Source organism: Marmota marmota, unplaced genomic scaffold, assembly GCF_001458135.2.
Source record: "Marmota marmota marmota unplaced genomic scaffold, marMar, whole genome shotgun sequence".
NCBI lineage: Eukaryota > Metazoa > Chordata > Mammalia > Rodentia > Sciuridae > Marmota > Marmota marmota.
The window spans coordinates 21,965,676-21,988,243 of NW_026000005.1; the positions used below are offsets into that span (position 1 = coordinate 21,965,676).

General features: G+C 32.6%; 1 protein-coding gene across 3 annotated transcripts in view; it reads left to right on the top strand.

Moving 5' to 3' along the window:
- Bmpr2 (bone morphogenetic protein receptor type 2) overlaps positions 1–22,568 on the top strand; it is a 103,670-nt gene that overhangs the window by 58,185 nt on the left and 22,917 nt on the right. For 2 of the 3 annotated variants that reach the window (XM_048808329.1, XM_048808328.1), the window contains exons 4-11: positions 3,214–3,324; positions 3,934–4,025; positions 5,616–5,846; positions 6,960–7,074; positions 11,695–11,855; positions 12,666–12,813; positions 18,049–18,084; positions 19,019–19,155. In XM_048808329.1, the coding sequence (XP_048664286.1) occupies positions 3,214–3,324; positions 3,934–4,025; positions 5,616–5,846; positions 6,960–7,074; positions 11,695–11,855; positions 12,666–12,813; positions 18,049–18,084; positions 19,019–19,155 (1,031 nt within the window). The remainder of the gene's footprint in view (positions 1–3,213; positions 3,325–3,933; positions 4,026–5,615; positions 5,847–6,959; positions 7,075–11,694; positions 11,856–12,665; positions 12,814–18,048; positions 18,085–19,018; positions 19,156–22,568) is intronic. The other variant, XM_048808330.1, reaches the window with a different exon arrangement.

Below are 22,568 nucleotides of genomic sequence, written 5' to 3' on the forward strand. Positions count from 1 at the left end.
AAAAAAAAAAAAAAAAAAAAAAGAAAGAAAGAAAAAGAAAAAATTTCTGGGCTGGGGTCGTGGCTCATTTTCCTAGCATGTGTAAGGCATTGGGTTTGATTCTCAGCACTGTATATGAATAATTAAATAAAATAAAGGTTCATCAACAACTAATAAAAAAAATTTTTAAAAAGAAAATAAAATATCTCTTGGGTTAGGAAAATTCTGAAATGAGTTCATTTAATTTATTGTTGTTGTTTTGGTACTGGGAATTTAACCCAGAGGCATTTAACCACTAAGCCTGTCTCTAAATAAAATACAAAATGTGGATGTGGCTCAGTGGTTGACTGCCCCTGAATTCAATCCCTGGTACCAAAAAAAAAAAAAAGACAGGGTCTTGCTAAGTTGCTGAGGCTGGCTTTGAACTCGAGATTCTCCTGCCTCAGCCTGTCAAGCTGCTAGGATTATAGGTGTGCACCACAGCACCTGACAAGTTGAGTTTTTTCTTTTTTATTGAAGTAAAATTCATATAACAGAACTCACAATAGTAAAATGAGCCATTCAGTACATTCACAATGTTGTGCAACTATCACCTTTACTTAGTTCCAAAACATTTTCATCTCCTTACAAGGAAAATCTTGTATCTAATAACCAGTTCCTTACTTTTTCTTTTTCCACCATTGCTAGCAATTGCTAATCTGCTTTTTGTCTCCACAGATTTGCCTTTTCTGAATATTTCATATAAATATTTCATAACATGTGATCTTTTGAATATCATTTGTGTGGATAATACCACATTTTGTTTATTCATTTGTCAACATATGAACATTTGTGTAAAAGTTTTTGTTTGAATACCTGTTTTGAGTTCTTTTGGGTATATGCCTGAGAGTAGAATTTTTAGGTATAATGGAAATTCTGTATAACATTTTTCCCCAAAAACTGTTTTTTAATGTATGTATATCATTTCATATCTCCACCAGCAATTTATGATAGTTCCAGTTTCTCTTCATCCTTGACAAACTTTTTTATTTTCCTTTTTTAATTGTAGCCAGGCTAGTATCTTGCTATAGTAAGGTAAATTTTTATATGTAGCTTTTCTGCATATAACTTACTATATATGTTAAAATTATTTTAAGTTTTATTAATTTATGTTAAATTTTTTAAATAAATATTCAACAAATTGAAATATTTCAGTGCTTTGAGTCTTTTTAGAAATATTTTTGTGACATTTAAATATGTAACTGTACTTAATTTGACTGAGATAAATTCATTTAGAACAGAAATACCCATCAGAGGAGTTCTCTGCCATAGAGGTTTCTTACTTTGCCATAGAAACTTATAGTTTAAATATGGCATATAATTATAATGTCCAAATCAAGAAAGTTTTAAAATATAGTATGCTTTATTTTTATTGAATATGAAGGATGATTAGCTGGGTGTGGTGGTGCACATCTCTAATCCTAGCAGCTCTGGAGGCTGAGGCAGGAGGATCATGAGTTCAAAGCCGGCCTCGACAATGGCAAGGTACTAAGCAAATCAGTGAGACTCAGTCTCTAAATAAAATAAATAATAGGGATGGGGATGTGGCTCAGTGGTTGAGTGCTCCTGAGTTCAATCTCCAGGACCCCTTCACCAAAAAAAAAAAAAAAAGATTAAATAAGGAAATTAGTAGTCATTAAGCCCAGCCTCTAGTGAGTATCACCAAACACTGTATGAATGCCTCTGGTAAAATAATTAACAGCTATTTCATAGGTAACTCATTTAATTTTAGACAGCCCTATTTGTAAGTCATAAGTTCTGTATTCTGTGCCATAGACTTGTCTTGAATGTTCATTAATCGAATCTCATTATTCTCCCTAGCTATTCAAAACAAAATACTTCCATTTTTCCACAAGAGACAGCTGAATTCTCCCAAGTTTTTTTTTTCCTCTCTCTCTTTTCTTTATATTGGACACTTTCAGTTCTTTGTACCTACACAATTCAGAGTCATTTATCTTTATGTTCTACTTGCTTTATTTTGGACACACTGCTTTAGTTTGTGGACATCTATCCTAAAGAGATTTGTTCTAGATATGATCTGACCCACAGAATTAAAATAACACATAACATGTTTACATTGTAATTATAACCCTTGATATAGAAATATGTGTCCGCATTCTGCAAGTGAGTAAACTTATGTTCGGACAGATGAAAAAAATTTCTCAAGTTTATGCAATAAGTGAAAGAAATGAGTTTAAGGGGACTGGGGTTGTGGCTCAGTGGGAGAGCTCTCGCCTAGCATGTGTGAGGCACTGGATTTGAACTTCAGCACCCCGTAAATAAATCAATAAAGGTATTGTGTCCATGTACAACTAAAAAAAAATACTAAAAAAAAAGAAGTGAGTTTATGTCTAATTCATATTTAATTGCCTGCAAAGCCATATTCTTTTCATTAATATTAACGATGTCATATTGATTAATATACCTAACATTAATTGCATAGATAATATATGCTTGACACTGTAGACTCCCATCTAAGCCTCAATTGACATACAAGGTACATTTTTATAAATGAGGAAATGGAGGCACTGAAAGTCATAATTTTCAGAATCCCACAGAATGAGTTGTCTGATTCTAAAGGCTGTACTCTTAAATATTTTACTATCCCCCGAAAATATTATATTATCCTGTCTATGCTATTCCACAATGTAGATGTATCAATAATTAGGAGCATACCTAACAGATTTTACAGTGTTTTCAAGTCTAAGATAATCTGTATCAAGGCCAGTCTGGGCAATTTAGTAAGACCCTGGCTCAACATGAAAATTTTTTTAAAAGGGCTGGATATATATTCAAGGCATGTGTGAGATTCTGAGTTCAATAATACTGGGGGGAAAGATAATCTTCATGATTAATGTATTATTTTTCTCTCATTTCCTTTCATGCAAAAACATAATTGGTTTGCTTATCTATTGATACAGCCTTTCTAAAGAGCAGTCTGTCAATATTTAATAAAGTACTTTTATTTAAAAAGAATGACAAAAGGGCACAGTGGTGCATACCTAGCTACTGTGGAGTCTGAAGCATGGGGATCAAAAGTTTGAGGACAGCCTCGACAACTCAGAGAGCCTGTCTTCAAAATGATAAATACAAAAGACTGGGGATGTAGCTCAGTGGTAGAGTGCCCTTGGGTTCAATCCCCAGTATCTCCAGAAACAAAAAGAATGACAGTGTTTTAAAATTTGTTTCTTTTAGGTCCACCTCATTCATTTAACCGAGATGAGACAATAATCATTGCTTTGGCATCTGTCTCTGTCTTAGCTGTTTTGATAGTTGCCTTATGCTTCGGATACAGAATGTTGACAGGTAAACAAAATACCACTTTTTGTCCTATCATTTATCAAGCATGCTATTAAATCAGAATTTATTTTCTTTTATTTAAATCTCTATGCTTAATGTTAAAAAAAAAAACAAAACTCTGTGCTACTGAAACTCCCATTCTGTCTTCAACAAAAAATTTCCCCAGTTTTTGGAAAAAGTTTCAAATTCAAACAAAATACCTGTCACCCAATTTCAACAGTTATCATATATGAGCAATATTGTTTTATGTAAATCCCCGCTCACTACCCACTTCCATGCCACTGAATTATTTTGAAGCAAATTAAGGATACCATTAATATACTTTAGGCTTAATGGGTTGTTTAGGAAATCATCAATTACTCATTCATTTAAATAATGTTAATAAAATCTTGAAAGTTTCTACACTATTTCTTAGGGTTTTAAACTTTAAATTAAGTAAGTCATTATGGGAGCATCACTTAGAATTTAGCTTTCATGTTGTTTATTATTCATCTTCATTTATAGATGAATAATTCTATTCCTTCAGCTTTTAAAAAACTGTAACACAGTAAAAGGTGTAATAAAGATATAATTTTAAGAAAACTATGTTAGTAACGCTTTTTCCTGTTCTTATAGGAGACCGTAAACAAGGTCTTCATAGTATGAACATGATGGAGGCAGCAGCGTCAGAGCCCTCTCTTGATCTAGATAATCTGAAACTGCTGGAGGTAAGGTTGTTCTTAGATTGTGGACTGTTATAATAATTACCAAGTTTTGTAATTATTGCTAAGTTTCATTTGGTAATATCTCAGAAACTACTTTAAAAGTCTTAATATTATGAGTGGTTTTATGATTTTTATTAGAGATGACCTGATAACTATGGTCCCCAAACTAAATAATAGATATGATAGATTTAACTATATAAAAACATTTTAATAATTTTCTTTTTGCATAAAAATATAGTTAAGAAAGTTAAAAAGTCAAATTTGAAAAATGTTTCAATACATAAGAAAATTGATAAACAGCTGTTATAAGTCAATTTGAAAGAAAAGATGCATAAAAATGTACAGAAGAGATGAATTGACAGTTTAGAAAAGTAAATGTGGCTAATAAATAGGTAGTAAGATGTCCAGTTTACTAGACTGAAAGAAATACCAATTAAAACATGGAATATGCTGGGCACACTGGTGCACATCTATAATCACAATCGCTCTGGAGGCTGAAGCAGGAGGATCGTGAGTTCAAAGCTAGCCTTAGCAACTGGCGAGGCTCTAAGCAACTCAGTGAGACCCTGTCTCTAAATAAAATAAAAAATAGGGCTGGGGATGTGGCTCAGTGGTTGAGTGCCCCTGAGTTCCATCCCGCCCCCCGCAAAAAGAAGGAACATTATCTAGGATTGAGTGAAAGAAACTTTACCAAACATTGCTAATTTAATTATATTTTGATACAGCCTTTGTGAAGAACAGGCTGCATGTGAAGTTTTTACCTGGAAATAATGATATATAACACATGTTTTTAAATTAATAAAGATAAATTCTCAACCCATTTCAATAAAAAGTGAGAAAAATCCCCAGAAACCAAAAATGAAGAGAATAGGTTACATTTTGCTGGTTCTTTGTATATTGAGTAATTTTTTATTGCATCCCAAATATTGTGACTATTTTATTGAGAGACCTGCACTATATCTATCATGTTCTCCTAAAGTGTGCTGATTTTTACTTATTTTAGTAAGTAACACATACTATAAACTTGTCTCTTAGGCAGAAGCTCAAGTCTTGGTTCAGTTATTTTATCTTTAGCTAGAGTCTGTCCCACGCATCCATCCTTTTCAGGATTCTATCTGCACTTTGCAGAAGCTATAGTTGCCCCAAATTACATTCTCTGGTTCTTAGGTCCAGAAAGATTATATATTTTCCCTTGTCATTTTAACTCTACTGCACAGAGCTGATTGAACCCTGCATCAAGCTAAAAAACAAAAATAGGGAACTCATCCTATGCCATTTTTCTCTTTTAAATCTTGAGGTATTTTAGAGTCTACCTCCTTTTACTTATTCTCCAGTGCCTTTAGATATTTTGTTTGTTTGTGTGTTTGTTTTTATTTTGTCCAGAGTTTCCAGTTGTTCTGTGAGACAACTAGGTTGGGTAGGAACTTCCTCAGTCATACCAGATACAGACTTCAGTAGTTTCTTGATAATGGGGTAAACTATTAGCAATAGAGATGTGTAGCATACTACATGAATTTGTGCTTCATTATTTAAGTTTGATTATTTAATTTTGATGTGAATTAATACTTTGCCTTTTTAAAAACAACTTCACAGCTGATTGGCCGGGGTCGATATGGAGCAGTATATAAAGGTTCCTTGGATGAACGTCCAGTAGCTGTAAAAGTATTTTCTTTTGCAAACCGTCAGAATTTTATCAACGAAAAAAACATTTACAGAGTGCCTTTGATGGAACATGACAACATTGCTCGCTTTATAGTTGGAGATGAGAGAGTCACTGCAGATGGACGCATGGAGTATTTGCTTGTGATGGAGTATTATCCCAATGTAAGTTCTTTAGAAGAAATAAACAATCATTGATACTAGCTGTCAGTCAGACTTTCAGGAAGACCACCATAATAAGCATTGCTAGTACGCAAATTCATTATTAATGGTCTGCAATGAGATAAAGATCCTGTGCCATAATTTGAATCAAATATATCACTAATTATACTGTTTATTCATTTCCCTCTCTCATTCTCTCATTCTCTCCCTCTCCCTTCTTTTCTATTCTTTTCTCTTTCTGTAGCCAGGTTTTCTCAGTGAAGGAAGCAGTGCTTTGATTGTCATTCATTCTGGTGTAAGCTCCTTATCTCATCAGAGACTGGTAGTGGTTTGTGGATAAGCACTTTGAGTAATACAGATAAGGAGAGTACCCCTCAGTATCCTGAGGATTGTTTTCAGAACCACTTATACCCCCTGCAAACATACCCAAACTGGAGATGTTCAAGTCTCTTATATAAAATGATGAGTAGGATTTTTTTTTAACATATAACCCATGAACATCATTTCTAGATTACTTACACAATAAATGCCATGTTAATAGTTGCTATTCATATTTTGTTTAGAGAATAATGACAAGAAAAAATAGTATGTACATGTTCAGTACAGATACAATTTTTTTTTGAATTTTTCTTTTTTATGGTGCTGGGGGTCTACTCAAAGCTTCGTGTATGTTAGGTACCACTGAGATGTACCCCACAGCCCCTGAATATTTTTTTATCTGGGTTGGTCAAAATTATGAATGAAAAACATGCAGATACAGAGGACACATTATATATATTTACAAAATTTTTCTGTTTTCTATTATAAACCATTTATAGTTTTGTATTAGTAACAGATATTTTTTCAAATTAATTTGATAGATCAAAAAATTTAAAAGGAAATAATCATTCATAATTTTAAATATGAATGAGACATGAAAAATTGATGCTTAAATTCTTTTCTCTTCTTTCTTCACATAGAAATGCCTTACTATTTCTTTCAAATTTCTCTAAAATGGTTCATTAAATCTTCATGGAATCCTAGCCTATGCAAATCCTTAATAAGGTTGCTAACTTACCTCTTAATGTTAAAATAAATTTATTTCAATTTTTTAATACATTTTCTTCCTCTGTAAAGGGATCTCTTTGCAAGTATTTGAGTCTCCATACAAGTGACTGGGTAAGCTCTTGCCGTCTGGCCCATTCTGTGACTAGAGGACTGGCTTATCTTCACACAGAATTACCACGAGGAGGTAAGATAATGAATAAAAGATGAATAACACATGTGGGTTCAAAATTTTAATCCTATCTTCAAAGTATGATTTGTATTATTAGGCATTTATTATTAACCAATTGTTTGAATTATTCAGCATGAGGAAATATTTGAAATGAAAGTATAAGAAAAAAACTTAAAGACTATCTAGAGGAGTCATGGATTCCATTAAGAATTTAATTAAAGCTCTAGTAATAACCATGGGAGAATACTTACAAAAATATTATTTTGGGCTGGTAATGTAGCTTAGTGGTAGAGTGTTTGCCTGGCATGATGCACAATGCCCTAGGTTTGATTTCCAGCACAGCAAAAAAAAAAAAAAAGAGTGGACCTTGGGTTAAGAACTTCTTAGCTAGGCTATATTTTCCTTATTCTGTTTATTTAAATGAATTAAATGTGTAATTACTTCTTTTGTTCTATTATCACATAGGTCTTTATTCAGTAGGTTGATCTTTATTATACTTAATGTGTATTTTTATATATCCATGCTTCTACTAACTAGAATTAGATTTGGCTAAATCTGTGAGGATGGAAGGTGGGAATAACAGTAGTTTCAATAAAATGTTTTTTTTTTTTTCCCTGATGTAAGAATCTAAAGGTCTGGGAATACAGCTTAGGGATAGAGTGCTTGCTTAGCCTGCATGAGGCCCTGGGTTCAATCCCCAGCGCGCGCACACACACGTACACACACACACAAAAAAAGCTACCAAACCATCCAGAATTGGATTGGTAACACCATGGTACTATCAGGGCCTGAGGCACTTATATTTCTTTGCACACCATCCTTAATAGGTAGCTTTCATTTTCAAAGTTATCTCATTGTTATGCTGTATCCTAGGTAGGGAAAAAAAGGTGGGGAGGGAAGAGGAGATAAATGGATTTGTTCCCTTCTATCTCCATAAGTTCCACTGTCATGTTCATGTTTTGTTTCTCAGAACTAGTCCACTCTTAGCTGCAAAAGAGGCTGGGAATATTGTTTTTGTTTTTTAAGTTTTACCGAGTGCATTGCTGCCTCAGATAATTAGTTGGCTTCTAATACTAAGTAAGAAAGGGAGAGTACATGACAAGATGTCAGTCTTTGCCAGTGTTTCAGAACTGTATTGTATTTTTTGTCACAACTACAGTCTTCCTCAGCTTTTATGCACATTTTTGCTAGTTATTGAAAGCATCTCTTTTTAATACGTTTTCTTTTTCACTTTACTTCAATATACATCTCACATCACAGGAACCCCTAAATTAGCTTGGCTGTGATAATTCTGTCTCTGTACTTTCTTAAGCTTTCATCCCCTAGCACATTTTCTTATCAAACTGTAACCCTGACATTGTTTTTCAATCCCCTGACCTCTTTAATGAAGAGAACTTTAATGTATCAGTTTCTTAGATCTTTGTTCCACTGTATAATAGCACAGATCATCTTTTCTAGCTAATGCTTCATATATAAATAATTTCTCTTGAATAATTTATTGGTTCATTTATCTAGACATCTTGATATTCCTGAGTACAGAATTGACCTATGTTATTGTCTATGTCAGCAACTTGATGCACTTACTCTTGTGCTTTAGCACATTAACCATTGGGCTGTGTGTTCCCTTACTCAATTAAATATTGCAACCCCTTTTAAAAGCTGGCTTAGCACAGAACTTAAAATACCATCCTAATTCCCCTTTCAAGCTTTGTATGATTCAGCAAGGTTTCAAGTCAAACATTGGCTGAAATTAATAAGCAGAGCTGTTACTCTCAAACATTAGCTAATATTATCACTAGTTAACTTTTTAAAAACTTCATGTAATATAAACATAAAACTATTTAAATTTATTGCTTAAAAGTGTTCCCAAGTATACAGTAATATTTTAAAACACTTAAAGTGTCCTTTCAGAGAATTTTATTCTTCCCAGTATCTTCAGATATAATTTTTTTGCTTAGAGTATAAATTCCTTAGTAAGAAATACTACTACTACTACTACTACTACTACTACTACTACTACTATTATTATTTCAATTATTTGTTGCTTCAGAATAATAAGGAGCTGAACCTGTTTATTTGTAATTAGTTTTCCCTGTGAATTTTTCCTTATGATAATAGCAATGTGTGCTTGTTGCCCAACCAAAATCTAATATACAAAAATATGTATAAATTATTCAGACTTCACCATAAAATTACTAAGCAGTTTGTGTTTATCCTTCTGGGTCCTTTGCTCTGTATATATATATGTGTGTATCTAAATATCCACAGAAAATTTTTTTGGTTCAGGTTTAAAAATATATATGTATTTTGTAATATATTTTGTAACATGTTTTATAAATTATAAAATATATGAAAGTATAATTAATAGATATAAATATATATACACACAAATATATTTAAAGTAATATTATACTTTTCTTTGACATATTTGCCTAATGCATTATTATGCCCAAGGCAAAATCATTGTATATTCTGCCCCTGGCTTACACACTCAAAAAGGTTAAAAAGAATACTTAGGGGAACTTAGAAGGGGAAAGTCAACTCTGTAGTTCTACCCTTTGCTTTGGTGCTGAGTCCTCTCTTCTCTCTTTTCCTCTATCTTCCCTACCGCCTTTTTTCTCTTACTCCGTTTCCCTACCTTTTCTTTTTCCTTTTTAGTAATAGCAGGAAATAACTTGTCACATATTCTTCCTCATTAGCTTAGTTTTCCCTGAAGTGTGAGATCTTTAAATATTGATTTGATATTAGTATACATCATCAAATGTTTCCATAAAGTTTCCTATATAAATATTAGCTCAAGATTATGCCACTACTTCTATTTAGTTTTTTTCAGAGTATAAAAGATGTGGCTATTACAGGAATTGAGTAGAAGCCAAGTTAAATATAAGCTATGGGAGACTGGAACAGAAAGTGAGAAAGGAAGAAAATGAGAAAGAAATCAACTCTTAGATGAATAAATTTAACTCCTATTTTTTCTTCAAAATGTTTTGTTGAAAATAAAAAATTTCAAAAAAAAAAAGGAAAAATGGAACTATGTCATTTGCAGAAAAATGGATGAAACTAGAAACCGTTATGTTAAATGAAATTAGCCAAACTCAGAAGATCGTGTTTTCTCTCATATGGAAGCAAGAGAGGGAAAAAAGAAAAAAAAGGTGGTGGGTGGGGATCCCGTGAAAATCAAAGGTACATTAGTAGAGAAAAGGGACAAGGGGGTGGGAGTTGAGAAGGGAGGATGAAGTGCTGGGGAGTGATATTGGCCAAATTATAATGTGTGTATGTACAAATATGTAACAACAAATCCCATCATTATGTACAACTATAATGCACTAATAAAAATAAGTAGAAAGAGAAGAAAATGTTTTGTAGATTTAGTTTTTATATCAACAAAATGATCCTCTGTAATTTCACTGTTGATAAATTGCATTTGAATGCTTACTAATGGAAGTAATGTCTATATACTAAATCTAAATGCAAATACTAAATGCAATCATTCAATAATTGACTTGATTATAATTGTTATTGACTTGATTCTAATTGTTCTTTTTCTCTATATACCTAGGGAAATATTTTAAATTTCAGAAATTGTGACAGAGAGCTATATTTTTTAAATACAAGGTTTATACAATGTTTCCCTATATATAGAGAAAAAATAATATAATGTTTTAGATGACAGGCTTAGGTTAGCTTCAATCTTTCAATCAGCAAGAATTTACTGTTTACTCTGTGCCAGGCCTTTTTAAGTTCAGATATAATATGTTCTCTTTCTACTTTCATATGTTCTCTTTCTACTTTCATGGAGCTTATGGTGTAGTGTTAAGGTTAATTAAGAATAGAATCAGTATAATACTGCTTTACTTCTGTAAAATCAAAGAACAAATTTTCATAACTTTCTAGAAGATACCAGCTTCTCTACTTGTTCTCTTGGTCCATTGTAAATTATTTCTAGTTAGATTTGAAGAGCTGAGGTGGGCTCAGAGACATGGCAAAATCTCAGGCAGAACCGGGATGTGCTGTCACAGGTTTCACCTATTAAGCTATAGAAGAACACTCTAAGGGGCTGGGGCTGGGGTTCAGTGGCAGAGCACTTGCCTGGCATGTGTAAGGCACTGAGTTCGATCCTCAGCACTGCATATTAAAAAAATAATAAAAAGGTACATCAACAACTTAAAAATTTTTTTTAAAAAAGAACACTCTTAAGACATGAAAATTTTAGAACCACATTAGTTTTTTTATTGATCTTTGTTTTTGTTTTAGACAAGCTGACTTTTTTGGTGTTTATGCCAATTTGTCAGATATACCTTTCTATATTGCCTCCTTTTGCTGCCCTAGAAAGGAAGAGAAAAAACAAATTTGTGTTAGAATTAGAAGCAGCAGCATGTTTATTGTTAGATTAAGCTGAATATTTACTGCTTAATTACCTATACATGCAACAAGTGTTGTGTGGTAACATACATTATAAAATAGTGATAAGTGAGTTAAAATTTTGGTTTCTTATGCTTTTTTTTTTTAATTAGAAAACTAAAGGGCAGAAAAATAACATCTTCTATGTTTATGTAGTTTCTGTTACTTGTATATTCATTTCATATTCAGTAGTTCTGTTTAAGCATTAATAAATATTTGAAATTGTCCAAACAGACCATTATAAGCCTGCAATTTCCCACCGAGATTTAAACAGCAGAAATGTCCTGGTGAAAAATGATGGAACCTGTGTTATTAGTGACTTTGGGTTGTCCATGAGGCTGACTGGAAATAGACTGGTGCGCCCAGGGGAAGAAGATAATGCAGCCATAAGTGAGGTGAATGTATACAAAAAACATCACACTAACATACTTTGAAATTATGTTCAGGACAATTATCCTTATAAACTTCCAGTTATAGAATATTAGGAATTATAAAATTAAGAAATACCAAATACATTGCATAAAAGACCTTTTAAAATTATCAGTTCATTTTGAAAATCACTGTCATTCTAAGTCATTTTGACAAACATTAAGGAGTATGCAGGAATTGATTTTTGAAGCAAGAGTAGAGTTCCCAATTTTGATATAAGATCGTTCACTATCTGACAGTCACTATTACAATGTTAAACATATCCTTCCTTACCCTTTTCTCTGTATTCACATACACATGTCTATATATACATACATGTATTTTTGTGACTTTTAAAAATATTAGGGGGCTGGGGCTGTAGCTCAGTAGAGCACCTGCCTTGCATGTGTGAGGTACTGGGTTCGATCCTACACATCACATAAAAATGAAGGAATAAATAGAGATATTGTGTCCATCTACAACTAATGTGTATGTATATATATATACATATATATATATGTATATATATACACACATATATATTTAAAATATATATTAAATTATATACACAATGTTTTATAATTTTCTTACTATGCCTTAAGTTTTTAAAATTGATACACATGGGAATTCCTAGTTTATTCTTTCTGATTGATGAATAGCATTTGCTGAAATGAATTTTCCACAGTTCAGTTGTTCAAAAAGGGCACAGTTGAGATAAATTATTTATGTGAGTGACATGCTTAGGGTCAAATAACATACCACATTCTATTTCTGAAAGTATCACTCTAATTTATCAGGTTGGCACAATTAGATATATGGCACCAGAAGTGCTAGAAGGAGCTGTGAATCTGAGGGACTGTGAATCAGCTTTGAAACAAGTAGACATGTATGCTCTTGGATTAATCTATTGGGAGATATTTATGAGATGTACAGACCTCTTCCCAGGTAAGAACTGCTGTCATAAGTTGATGTATATTTTGAAGTGAAACTGTTATATCTCTGTCTCACATATATTAAGTAACTCAATTTTTATGGAAACATCTTTTTTACTTTTGTTTAAACCTTTAGTTCATTGCCATCTAGTGTTCAGAGACATTATTAGAAGATGTGAATCAGAACATTGTTGTTTTTTTTTTGTTTTGTTTGTTTTAAAAAGGACTACAAGTTTTCATCTGAGTACAATTTGAATTAATTGCCAGTAATGGTTTTTCTATGTTAATCTCTGCTTTAGGTGTTGTCTTTTTCCTGATGGACTCTATGAACATTGAGATAAGCTACATTTGTTTCTTGAATTGACATTTATAAGGAATTAGAAGCAATGGGTTATTTGTTTTTTTTAATATTTTGTGATGTGATTTTTTTTATTATTAATTGTTCAAAACATTACATAGCTCTTGACATATCATATTTCATACATTTGATTCAAGTGGGTTATGAACTCCCATTTTTTCCCCGTATACAGATTGCAGAATCACATTGGTTACACATCCACATTTTTACATACTGCCATACTAGTGTCTGTTGTATTCTGTTGTCTTTCCTATCCTCTACTATCCCCCCTCCCCTCCCCTCCCATCTTCTCTCTCTACCCCATCTACTGTAATTCATTTCTCTCCCTTGTTTTTTTTCCCCTTTCCCCTCACTTCCTCTTATATGTAATTTTGTATAATGATGAGGGTCTCCTTCCATTTCCATACAATTTCCCTTCTCTCTCCCTTTCCCTCCCACCTCTCGTCCCTGTTTAATGTTAATCTTCTTCTCATGCTCTTCCTCCCTGCTCTGTTCTTGGTTGCTCTCTTTATATCAAAGAAAACATTTGGCATTTGTTTTTTAGGGATTGGCTAGCTTCACTTAGCATAATCTGCTCTAGTGCCATACAATGGGTTATTTGTAAACACATTTTCTTTTTCATTCTCCCCTTTTTCCCCTACATCTTCACCTCCCTCCCTCTCTTCTTTATTTTCTCCTCCCGTATTCTCTTTCCATTTCCCTCTGTCTTTCTGAACTTCTCTTCTTCTCCCTTCTTTCAGTGAAGGAATATTCATTTAATATGATTGCTTCTTTGAGGTTTACTTGAAATAGTCAAAGTGATTTATAGCTTTTCTCCCCTTGTTAGAATTTTACATCATCACTATTATCATATAAAAACTTTATCAATCTGTATATCCCATTCTCCTGGATACTATACAAAAAGATTTGATATATGCAGTCTTATAGGAATAATACCATGAAAAGCATAGAAAAGAGAGCTAGCATTGGACAAATTTATGAAGTAGATCTGTTTAATAAAAACAAATTCATAGTGAGGTTGAGTTGTTTTTGCTTTAAAGGCATTAAGCATTAAAAATTAGTCTATAATTCTAAATAGATAATGAAATGAATTAATGGTTATTTAAATTAACTATAGGTCATCCAGTTACTACCCAGAAATGTGTGTGTATGTGTATGTACACGTGTGTGTGTGTGTGTGTGTGTATATATATATATATATATATATATATAATAGATATATATAATATATTTCTGGCTCTTTATATTTTTGACACAGAGTCTCACTAACTTGCCCAGGCTGACTTCAAACTTAAGGATCCTTCTGCTTCAGCTTCTGGAGTCACCAGAAGTACATTCTAGTTAATTAGAAGTACAGAGTCTCAATTGAGGCATTTTTCTGAAAACAGCAATAATTGTCATAATATCACAAGGATTCTATTTTTAGAATTTTGGCACAGGTTTTTTTTTTTTAACATTCTAATCTAGTATTTTGGTTTCAGAAGCATGTCTGACTAAAATGATCTTTCATCAGTATTAGTATACTGTCACCAGCAACATAATTTTTAAAATTTTTACTAATTTTTCAATAATCAAAGAATGACTATTGCTTTTGATCTTATAAATAATGAAGAGTGCTATCAGGGGCTGAGGTTGTAGTTCAGTGGTAGAGGGACTTGCCTTGAATGTGCAAGGCCAGCATCACATAAGCATTAAAAAAGGCAATATCAGATGTTTGATGGGGAATGACGATTAGGTCTTATTACACAAAATTGTTTTAACAAATATGTAGGATGGGTTAAAATAGAAAAGAATTAGAAATAATTAAAATTGAAAAAAGAAATGGGGTTTATTGTTCAATGGGTAGAGAGTTTCAATTTAGGGAGATAGAAATAGTTCTAAAGGTAGATGATGATGTTTGCACAACCGTGTGAATATAATTAATGCCACAGAACTATACACTTAAATATGGTTCAAAAAATGGTTCAAATGCTAAATTTTATGTATATTTTACCATAGTGAAAAGTAAAAATAACGGAATAAAAAAAGAATTGCTTTAAGATATCTTATAATCTCACTATGGAAATGGTGAAGGAGTAGTACATCTGAGAGCAAATGCAGAGAAAGCTGTATTAGCTGTTAGAAGAATTGAGAAGCATTCAGAGGTCTGAGAAATAGTGAGGATAGCAGCCACAAGTTTAGGAATAGATCTTGGTTTATATTAGAAGGTTAATTTAATTGTGGATGTGTTTGGACAAGGTATTGATAAACAACTGGAGAATTTATTTATTTTTAACTTTGAGTGTGTGTGTGTGTAGTTATAGATGGATAAAAGACTTTTATTTTATTTATTTTTCTTTATGTGATACTGAGGATTGAACCCAGGGCCTCACACATGTTAGGCAAGCGCTATACCACTGAGCTACAACTGCAGTTCCTTAAGAGTTTATTTTTAAAGACCTTAAAAAAAAAGATATTGAGAAAATTAAGATTAAAGTAATTCAGTGGTAGAGTACTTGCCTAGCATGGGTTCCCCAGCACCAGAGAGAAAGAGACAGAATTTATGAGTACATTTACTCCTATAAACAGAACAAATGAGAAGAGAGAAAAATTGGTTATTAAAGATTGGATATTGGGGGGCTGGGGATGTGGCTCAAGCGGTAGCGCACTCGCCTGCCATGCGTGCGGCCCGAGTTCGATCCTCAGCACCACATACAAAGATGTTATGTCCGCCAATAACTAAAAAATAAATATTAAAAATTCTCTCTCTCTCCTCTCTCTCTTTAAAAAAAAAAAGATTGGATATTGGGGCATTCCCCCCACTAAGAAGATAAATGATCAAAAAATAATAAGAAAACTTAAAAATCATAGTGTCTTTTAGAAGTCAATGTTAGAAATCTTTAAGAACTAAGATTTATGACAATAAATGTAATTCAAAGTCAAGATGAAATAGAACTGAGGAATGGTGTTTTAATTTGAATGGGAGGAGGTAATTGGCATTTTTTAGAGGAGTTTCTGTGAAATAGAGAAGATAACAATCATATTACAGGGGATATAGGAAGAAAATTGTTAAGAAAGCACAAGGTACTTTGAAAAAATTTTAACAATGAAATGGGGTGGAAGTTGAAAGAAAAAAGGATCATATAAATTCATTAATAAACCTAGAGAATAGCATATAATAATTATAAAATTCTAACAAGACATTTTAAATTTTTATGATATACCTCAAAATGCAGTACATACTTTATTATTAAATGGAAACATTGTTTAATAAAGCTCTCTATATAAAATATTAGTAAAATAAATGAATTATGTGTCCTTATTATAAAGGAAGAGTGAAATGCTACAAAGTTTAAATAAAGGAAAGGGAAGGAAGAAAGAATAAGAGAATGTAAAAGGAAGAAAGCAAATAAGTATAATTTGAGAAGGGAACTAAAAAGTCTCTAACTGGTAGAGACCTAATTAGCAAATGGGGTGAGAAGCAGGGAATGGTATGGGATAATGTTGAATTCTTGATCTGTCCTGGACACTTTGAAAGAAAATGAGATTGTAAAACTTCCTTTGAGCAATTCAATGATTATAAAGTTTTAAGGAAATCCAGTGAGTCTATTATCTCCCATGACAAGTTTGTTATTAACATTCATTTTTGTGCTCACATTAAGTTAGCTCTAAACAAGTATCTATTGAACAATTAGATGTATAACCATGAAGATTTAGTAGATTTTTATTTATTTGCTAATTTTTTTAAAAAATTTTTTCTGGTACAGGGGCGTGAATCCAGGTATATTCCACATCTGCGATGTATCCCCAACCCTTTTTAATTTTATTTCAAGACTGGGTCTTACCCGGTTGTCTAGGCTATCCTCCAATTTGCAGTTTTCCTGCTTTAACTTACCAAATAGATAGGTTTCACAAGTGTGCACCACCACACTTGATTTCTTTGATAATTCTTAATGTCACTGCATTCATACAAGATTGCACATCAATCTCATTTAGCAAGTTTTCTAGTTAAATTTGAACATAATTGAAACAAATAAGTAGAATTGTGTATTTTTAATTATTTTACTAAGCCAACATTTGAAGAATAGCAGCTAATAAATAATACTTGAAATATATGTGTATGTATGTGTTCTGTGTATATCTCAAGAGACATATATACTATATACTAGTAAATATATTGTAGTTCACAGATGGCATGAATTGAGGTTTTATAATGAGTTTCAAGGAAAAAATGATATGCTAACTGGCATGATTTAACAGATTTGTCTCTCAAGTTCAGTGTTAATAGTAATTGGTCAGAACTAAGTATTGCTTCAGAGTTCACAGTATGAAAAAATATTACTTGTATTTATAGGTAGTATCATATTCTAATAAATTGGGCTCTGCTGTATAGATTACGGAAATTATAGAATTAATCAGTAATTTTTTAATACTGTTGAAGGAATTTATGGATTGTTTTGAAAGCATAATACAAGGGGCTGGGATTATAGCTCAGTGGTAGAGTACTCACCTTGCATGTGAAAGGCACTGGATTTGAGCCTTGGCACTCCATAAAAATAAACAAATAAAGGTATTGTGTCCATATACAATCAAATATATATATACTTTTTATATATACTATATTTTATAAATATAAAATATATTGCAGTTCACAGATGGCATTTTATATTTTTTTAAAGAGAGAGAGAGAATTTTTTAATATTTATTTTTTAGTTTTCGGCGGACACAACATCTTTGTTTGTATGTGGTGATGAGGATCGAACCCGGGCCGCACGCATGCCAGGCAAGCACGCTACCGCTTGAGCCACATCCCCAGCCCTATATTTTATATTTATATTTTATAGTATATATATATTTTTTTAATTGCATATGGACACAATACCTTTATTTTATTTGTTTATTTTTATGCAGTGCCAAGGCTCAAACTCAGTGCCTTAGACACACAAGGTGAGTCCTCTACCACTGAGCTACCATATATGTATGTGTGTGTGTGTGTGTGTGTTTGTATGGTTAAATGAGTTTTCTGAAGTAGAGATGCTCTCAAGATTAGAACCTAACTGCCCTAATCCCCATCCTGGTGTTCTTCCTTCTAATTTATTAGGTCATTTCAATAGGCTGGGACAGGGATGAGGATCCAGGAAGTGTCTAGTTCTCCTGGTTCTTTGCCAAGATTTCCACTAGACCATTGGTTTTCAAAGTGTTGGTCCCAGGGGTCTTTTGTATGGCACAGTATGTTTATTAATAAATTTAATTTTATCAACATTTTATTAAGTCAGGTGCAGTGGTGTTTACCTGTAATCTCAGCACTCAGGAGGCCGAGGCAGGAGAATCGCCTGAGTCCAAGAGTTCAAGACCAATGTGGGCAACTTAGCAAGACCCTGTCTCAAAAAGAAAACGGAAAGGTCTAGTGTTGGGGCTCAGTGGTAGATCACTTGCCTGGCATATGTAAGGCACTGGATTCAGTTCTCAACACCACATAAAAATAAATAAATAAATAAATAAAATGTATTGTGTCCATCTATAACTAAAAAATTAAAAACAAAACAAACAAACTGTCCAGGGGTATAGGTATAGAGCTAGAGGTATAGCGCAGTGGTAGAGTTCATTCTTAGCATGTACAAGGCCCTCAGTTTGATCCCTAGCACCAATTAAAAAAAAAAAAAAACCTTCTTGTCATTGAAATTACCATTTGATTTCTTAAAAATGTTTGAGACTATTCTCAGTATTTATTAATAAAGCATTAAACCTATAACAGGATTTCTAAATACCTGAAAGGTTTTAACATGTACAATTTCTTTTGCTTACCTGCTATCAAAAATACCCCTATCATTCTCACTTATGATAATAGAAAATATTGTCATTCTTTTCTACACACGCACAGGTGAATCTGTACCAGAATATCAGATGGCTTTTCAGACAGAAGTTGGAAATCATCCTACTTTTGAAGATATGCAGGTTCTTGTATCTAGGGAAAAACAGAGACCCAAGTTCCCAGAAGCCTGGAAAGAAAATAGCCTGGTAAGAAAAAATTATTTTTTTACTAGATATATTTTAATGTTCTTTGAAGCAAAAATAGACAGTTAATAATGTTAATAGTTTTTAGAGTTTTCTAATACCAAAAATCCAACTTACTTGATTTTTACGATGTTATATGTTATCAAAATTTTTTATATACAAAAAGTCCCCAATTTTGGTTCAGTTTTAGTTTTTTCCAAATATAAAATACTGTTTAGAGACTAATAATGTGTCTGAAGTTCACTAGATTGGGTAACAGCTAGAATAATTAATATGTTAATATTTTAAACATTATTAAAATTACGTCTTATTCTCTTTAGAATAATACCAAAAACATTAATTAGTGCATACTTACAGACTGATAAATGGCTAATAAAAATATGGTTTAGCACTAGAAAAATTAGGGATAACAGGAACATATCTTAACATCGTAAAGGCTAAGCCCCAGGCCAACATCATTCTAAGTGGAGAAAAAATTGAAGGCATTCTCTCTAAAAACTGGAACAAGACAGGGATGCCCTCTTTCACTTCTATTTAACATAGTTCTTGAAGTACTGGCCAGAACAATTAGACAAACAAAAGAAATGCATAGGAAAAGAAGAACTTAAATTAGCACTTATTTGCTGATGATATGATTCTATACCTAGAAGACACAAAAAGTTTCACTAGAAAACTTCTAGAACTAATCAATGAATTCAGCAAAGTAACAGGATATAAAATCAACATCCATAAATTACAGTCATTTCTGTATATCAGTGACAAATCCTCTGAAAAGGAAATGAGGAAAACTACTCCATTTACAATAGACTCAAAACAAATAAAATACTCGGGAATCAATTTAATGAAAGAGGTGAAAGATCTCTACAATGAAAACTACAGAATGTTAAAGAAAGAAGTTAAAGAAGACCTTAGAAGATGGAAAGATCTACCTTGCTCTTGGATAGGCAGAATTAATATTTTATCAAAATGGCTATACTACGAAAAGCACTATACAGATTTAATGCAATTCCAATCAAAATCCCAATGACATTCCTCAAAGAAATAGAAAAAGCAATCATGAAATTCATCTGGAAAAAATAAGAGACCCAAAATAGCTAAAGCAATCCTTAGCAGGAAGAGTGAAGCAGGTGGCATCACTTTACCAGAACTTAAACTATACTACAGAGCAATAGTAACAAAAACAGCATGATATTGGCACCAAAATAGACTGGTAGACCAGTGGTACAGAATAGAGGACACAGAGACAAACCCACACAATTACAGTTATCTTGTATTAGACAAAGGTGCCAAAAACATACATTAGAGAAAAGATAACCTCTTCAACAAATGGTGCTGGGAAAACTCGAAATCCATATGCAACAAAATGAAATTAAACCCCTATTTCTCACCATGCACAAAACTCAACTCAAAATGTATCAAGGACTTAGTAATTAAACCAGAGACCCTGAACCTAATAGAAGAAAAAGTAGGCCCTAATCTTCATCATGTGTAATTAAGCCCCAGCTTCCTTAATAAGACTCCTATAGCACAAGAATTAAAATCAAGAATCAATAAATGGGATGGATTCAAACTAAAAAGTTTCTTCTCAGCAAAAGAAACAATCTGTGAGGTGAATAGAGAGCAAATTTTTACCCCTCACACATCAGATAGAGCACTAGTCTCTAGGATATATAAAAAACTCAAAAAGCTAAACACCAAAAAAACAAATAACCCTATCGATAAATGGGCCAACGACCTGAAAAGACACTTCTCAGAAGAGGATATACAGTCAGTCAACAAATGTATGAAAAAATGTTCATCATAACTAGCATTTAGAAAAATGCAAATCAAAACTATTCTAAGATTTCATCTCACTCCAATCAGAATGGCAGCTATTAAGAATACAAACAATTAAGTGTTGGCGAGGATGTGGGGAAAAAAGTACACTCATACATTGTTAATGGGACTGCAAATTGGTGCAGCCAATATGGAAAGCAATATGGAGATTTCTTGGAGAACTGGGAATGGAACCACTATTTGACCCAGCTATCCCTCTCCTCTGGTCTATACCCAAAGGACTTAAAAACAGCATACTACAGGGACACAGCCACATCAATGTTTATAGCAGCACAATTCACAAATAGCTAAACTGTGGAACCAACCTAGATACCTTCAGTAGATGAATGGATAAAAAAAAAATGTGGCATATATATACAATGGAATGTTACTCAGCAATAAAAGAGAATAAAATCATGGCATTTGCCTAAATGGATGGAGTTGGAGAAGATAATGCTAAGTGAAGTTAGCCAATCCCCAAAAAACAAATGCCAAATGTTTTTTCTGATATAAGGAGGCTGATTCATAGTGGGGTAAGGAGGGGGAGCATGGAAGGAATAGACAAACTCTAGATAGGGCAGAAGAGTGGGAGGGGAAGGGAAGGGGGCCATTGGGGTTAGAAATGATGGTGGAATATGATGGACATCATTATCCAAAGTACATGTATGAAGACACAAATTGGTGTGAACATACTTTATATACAACCAGAGATATGAAAAATTGTGCTCTATATGTGTAATATGAATTGTAATGCATTCTGCTGTCATACATAAAAAGATTAATAAAGTAAAAAAAATGTAGTTTAGATTTAAAAGTACTCAAGTTTAAAAATCTTCTTACTAGGGGCTGGGATTGTGGCTCAGTGGTAGAGCTCTCATCTAGCATGTGTGAGGCCCTGGGTTCGATCCTCAGCACCACATAAAAATAAACAAAATGAAGGTATTGTGTCCAACTACTTCTAAAAATACAAATTTTTTTTTAAAAAAACTTCTTATTAAAAATGTAGTTCACAGGATTGGGGATGTAGCTCAGTGGTAGAGCGTATGCCTAGCATGCATGAGGCCATGAGTTGGATCCTCAGTACCACCAAGGAGAAAAAAATGTAGTTTACAGTAATGAAGTTTCTTCAAAGACTCTTGTCATTTGAGTAAATTATTGTTAAAAATCTGAAAACATCTTACCAATATTTATGTATTCACACTCATTCATAAGATTGTTTTATATGAGTAGGATTAATTTATAATATATGGTAATTTCCGAAGTTTATTTTTTAACTTATAATTTTTAATGTTATCAACTACATATACTATCTCATTTTCTCCACTTAGTCCATATTCTATTGGACATCTCAATCTTCACTCCTTTGAAACCATTTCTCCATTGCCCTCTGATTTCCAGTCTTGCTAATGAGAATTCTGTTGTGAGCCTGTCTCATTTTGTTGCTTTTTGTCTCATGTTTTTTTTTTTTAATTTTTATTATTGGTTGTTCAAAACATTACATAGTTCTTGACATGTCATATTTCACACATTTGATTCAAGTGGGTTTGTCTCATGTTTTTATCATCTTATTTCCTCTTTTATATAATCTTTTAAGACTTTTG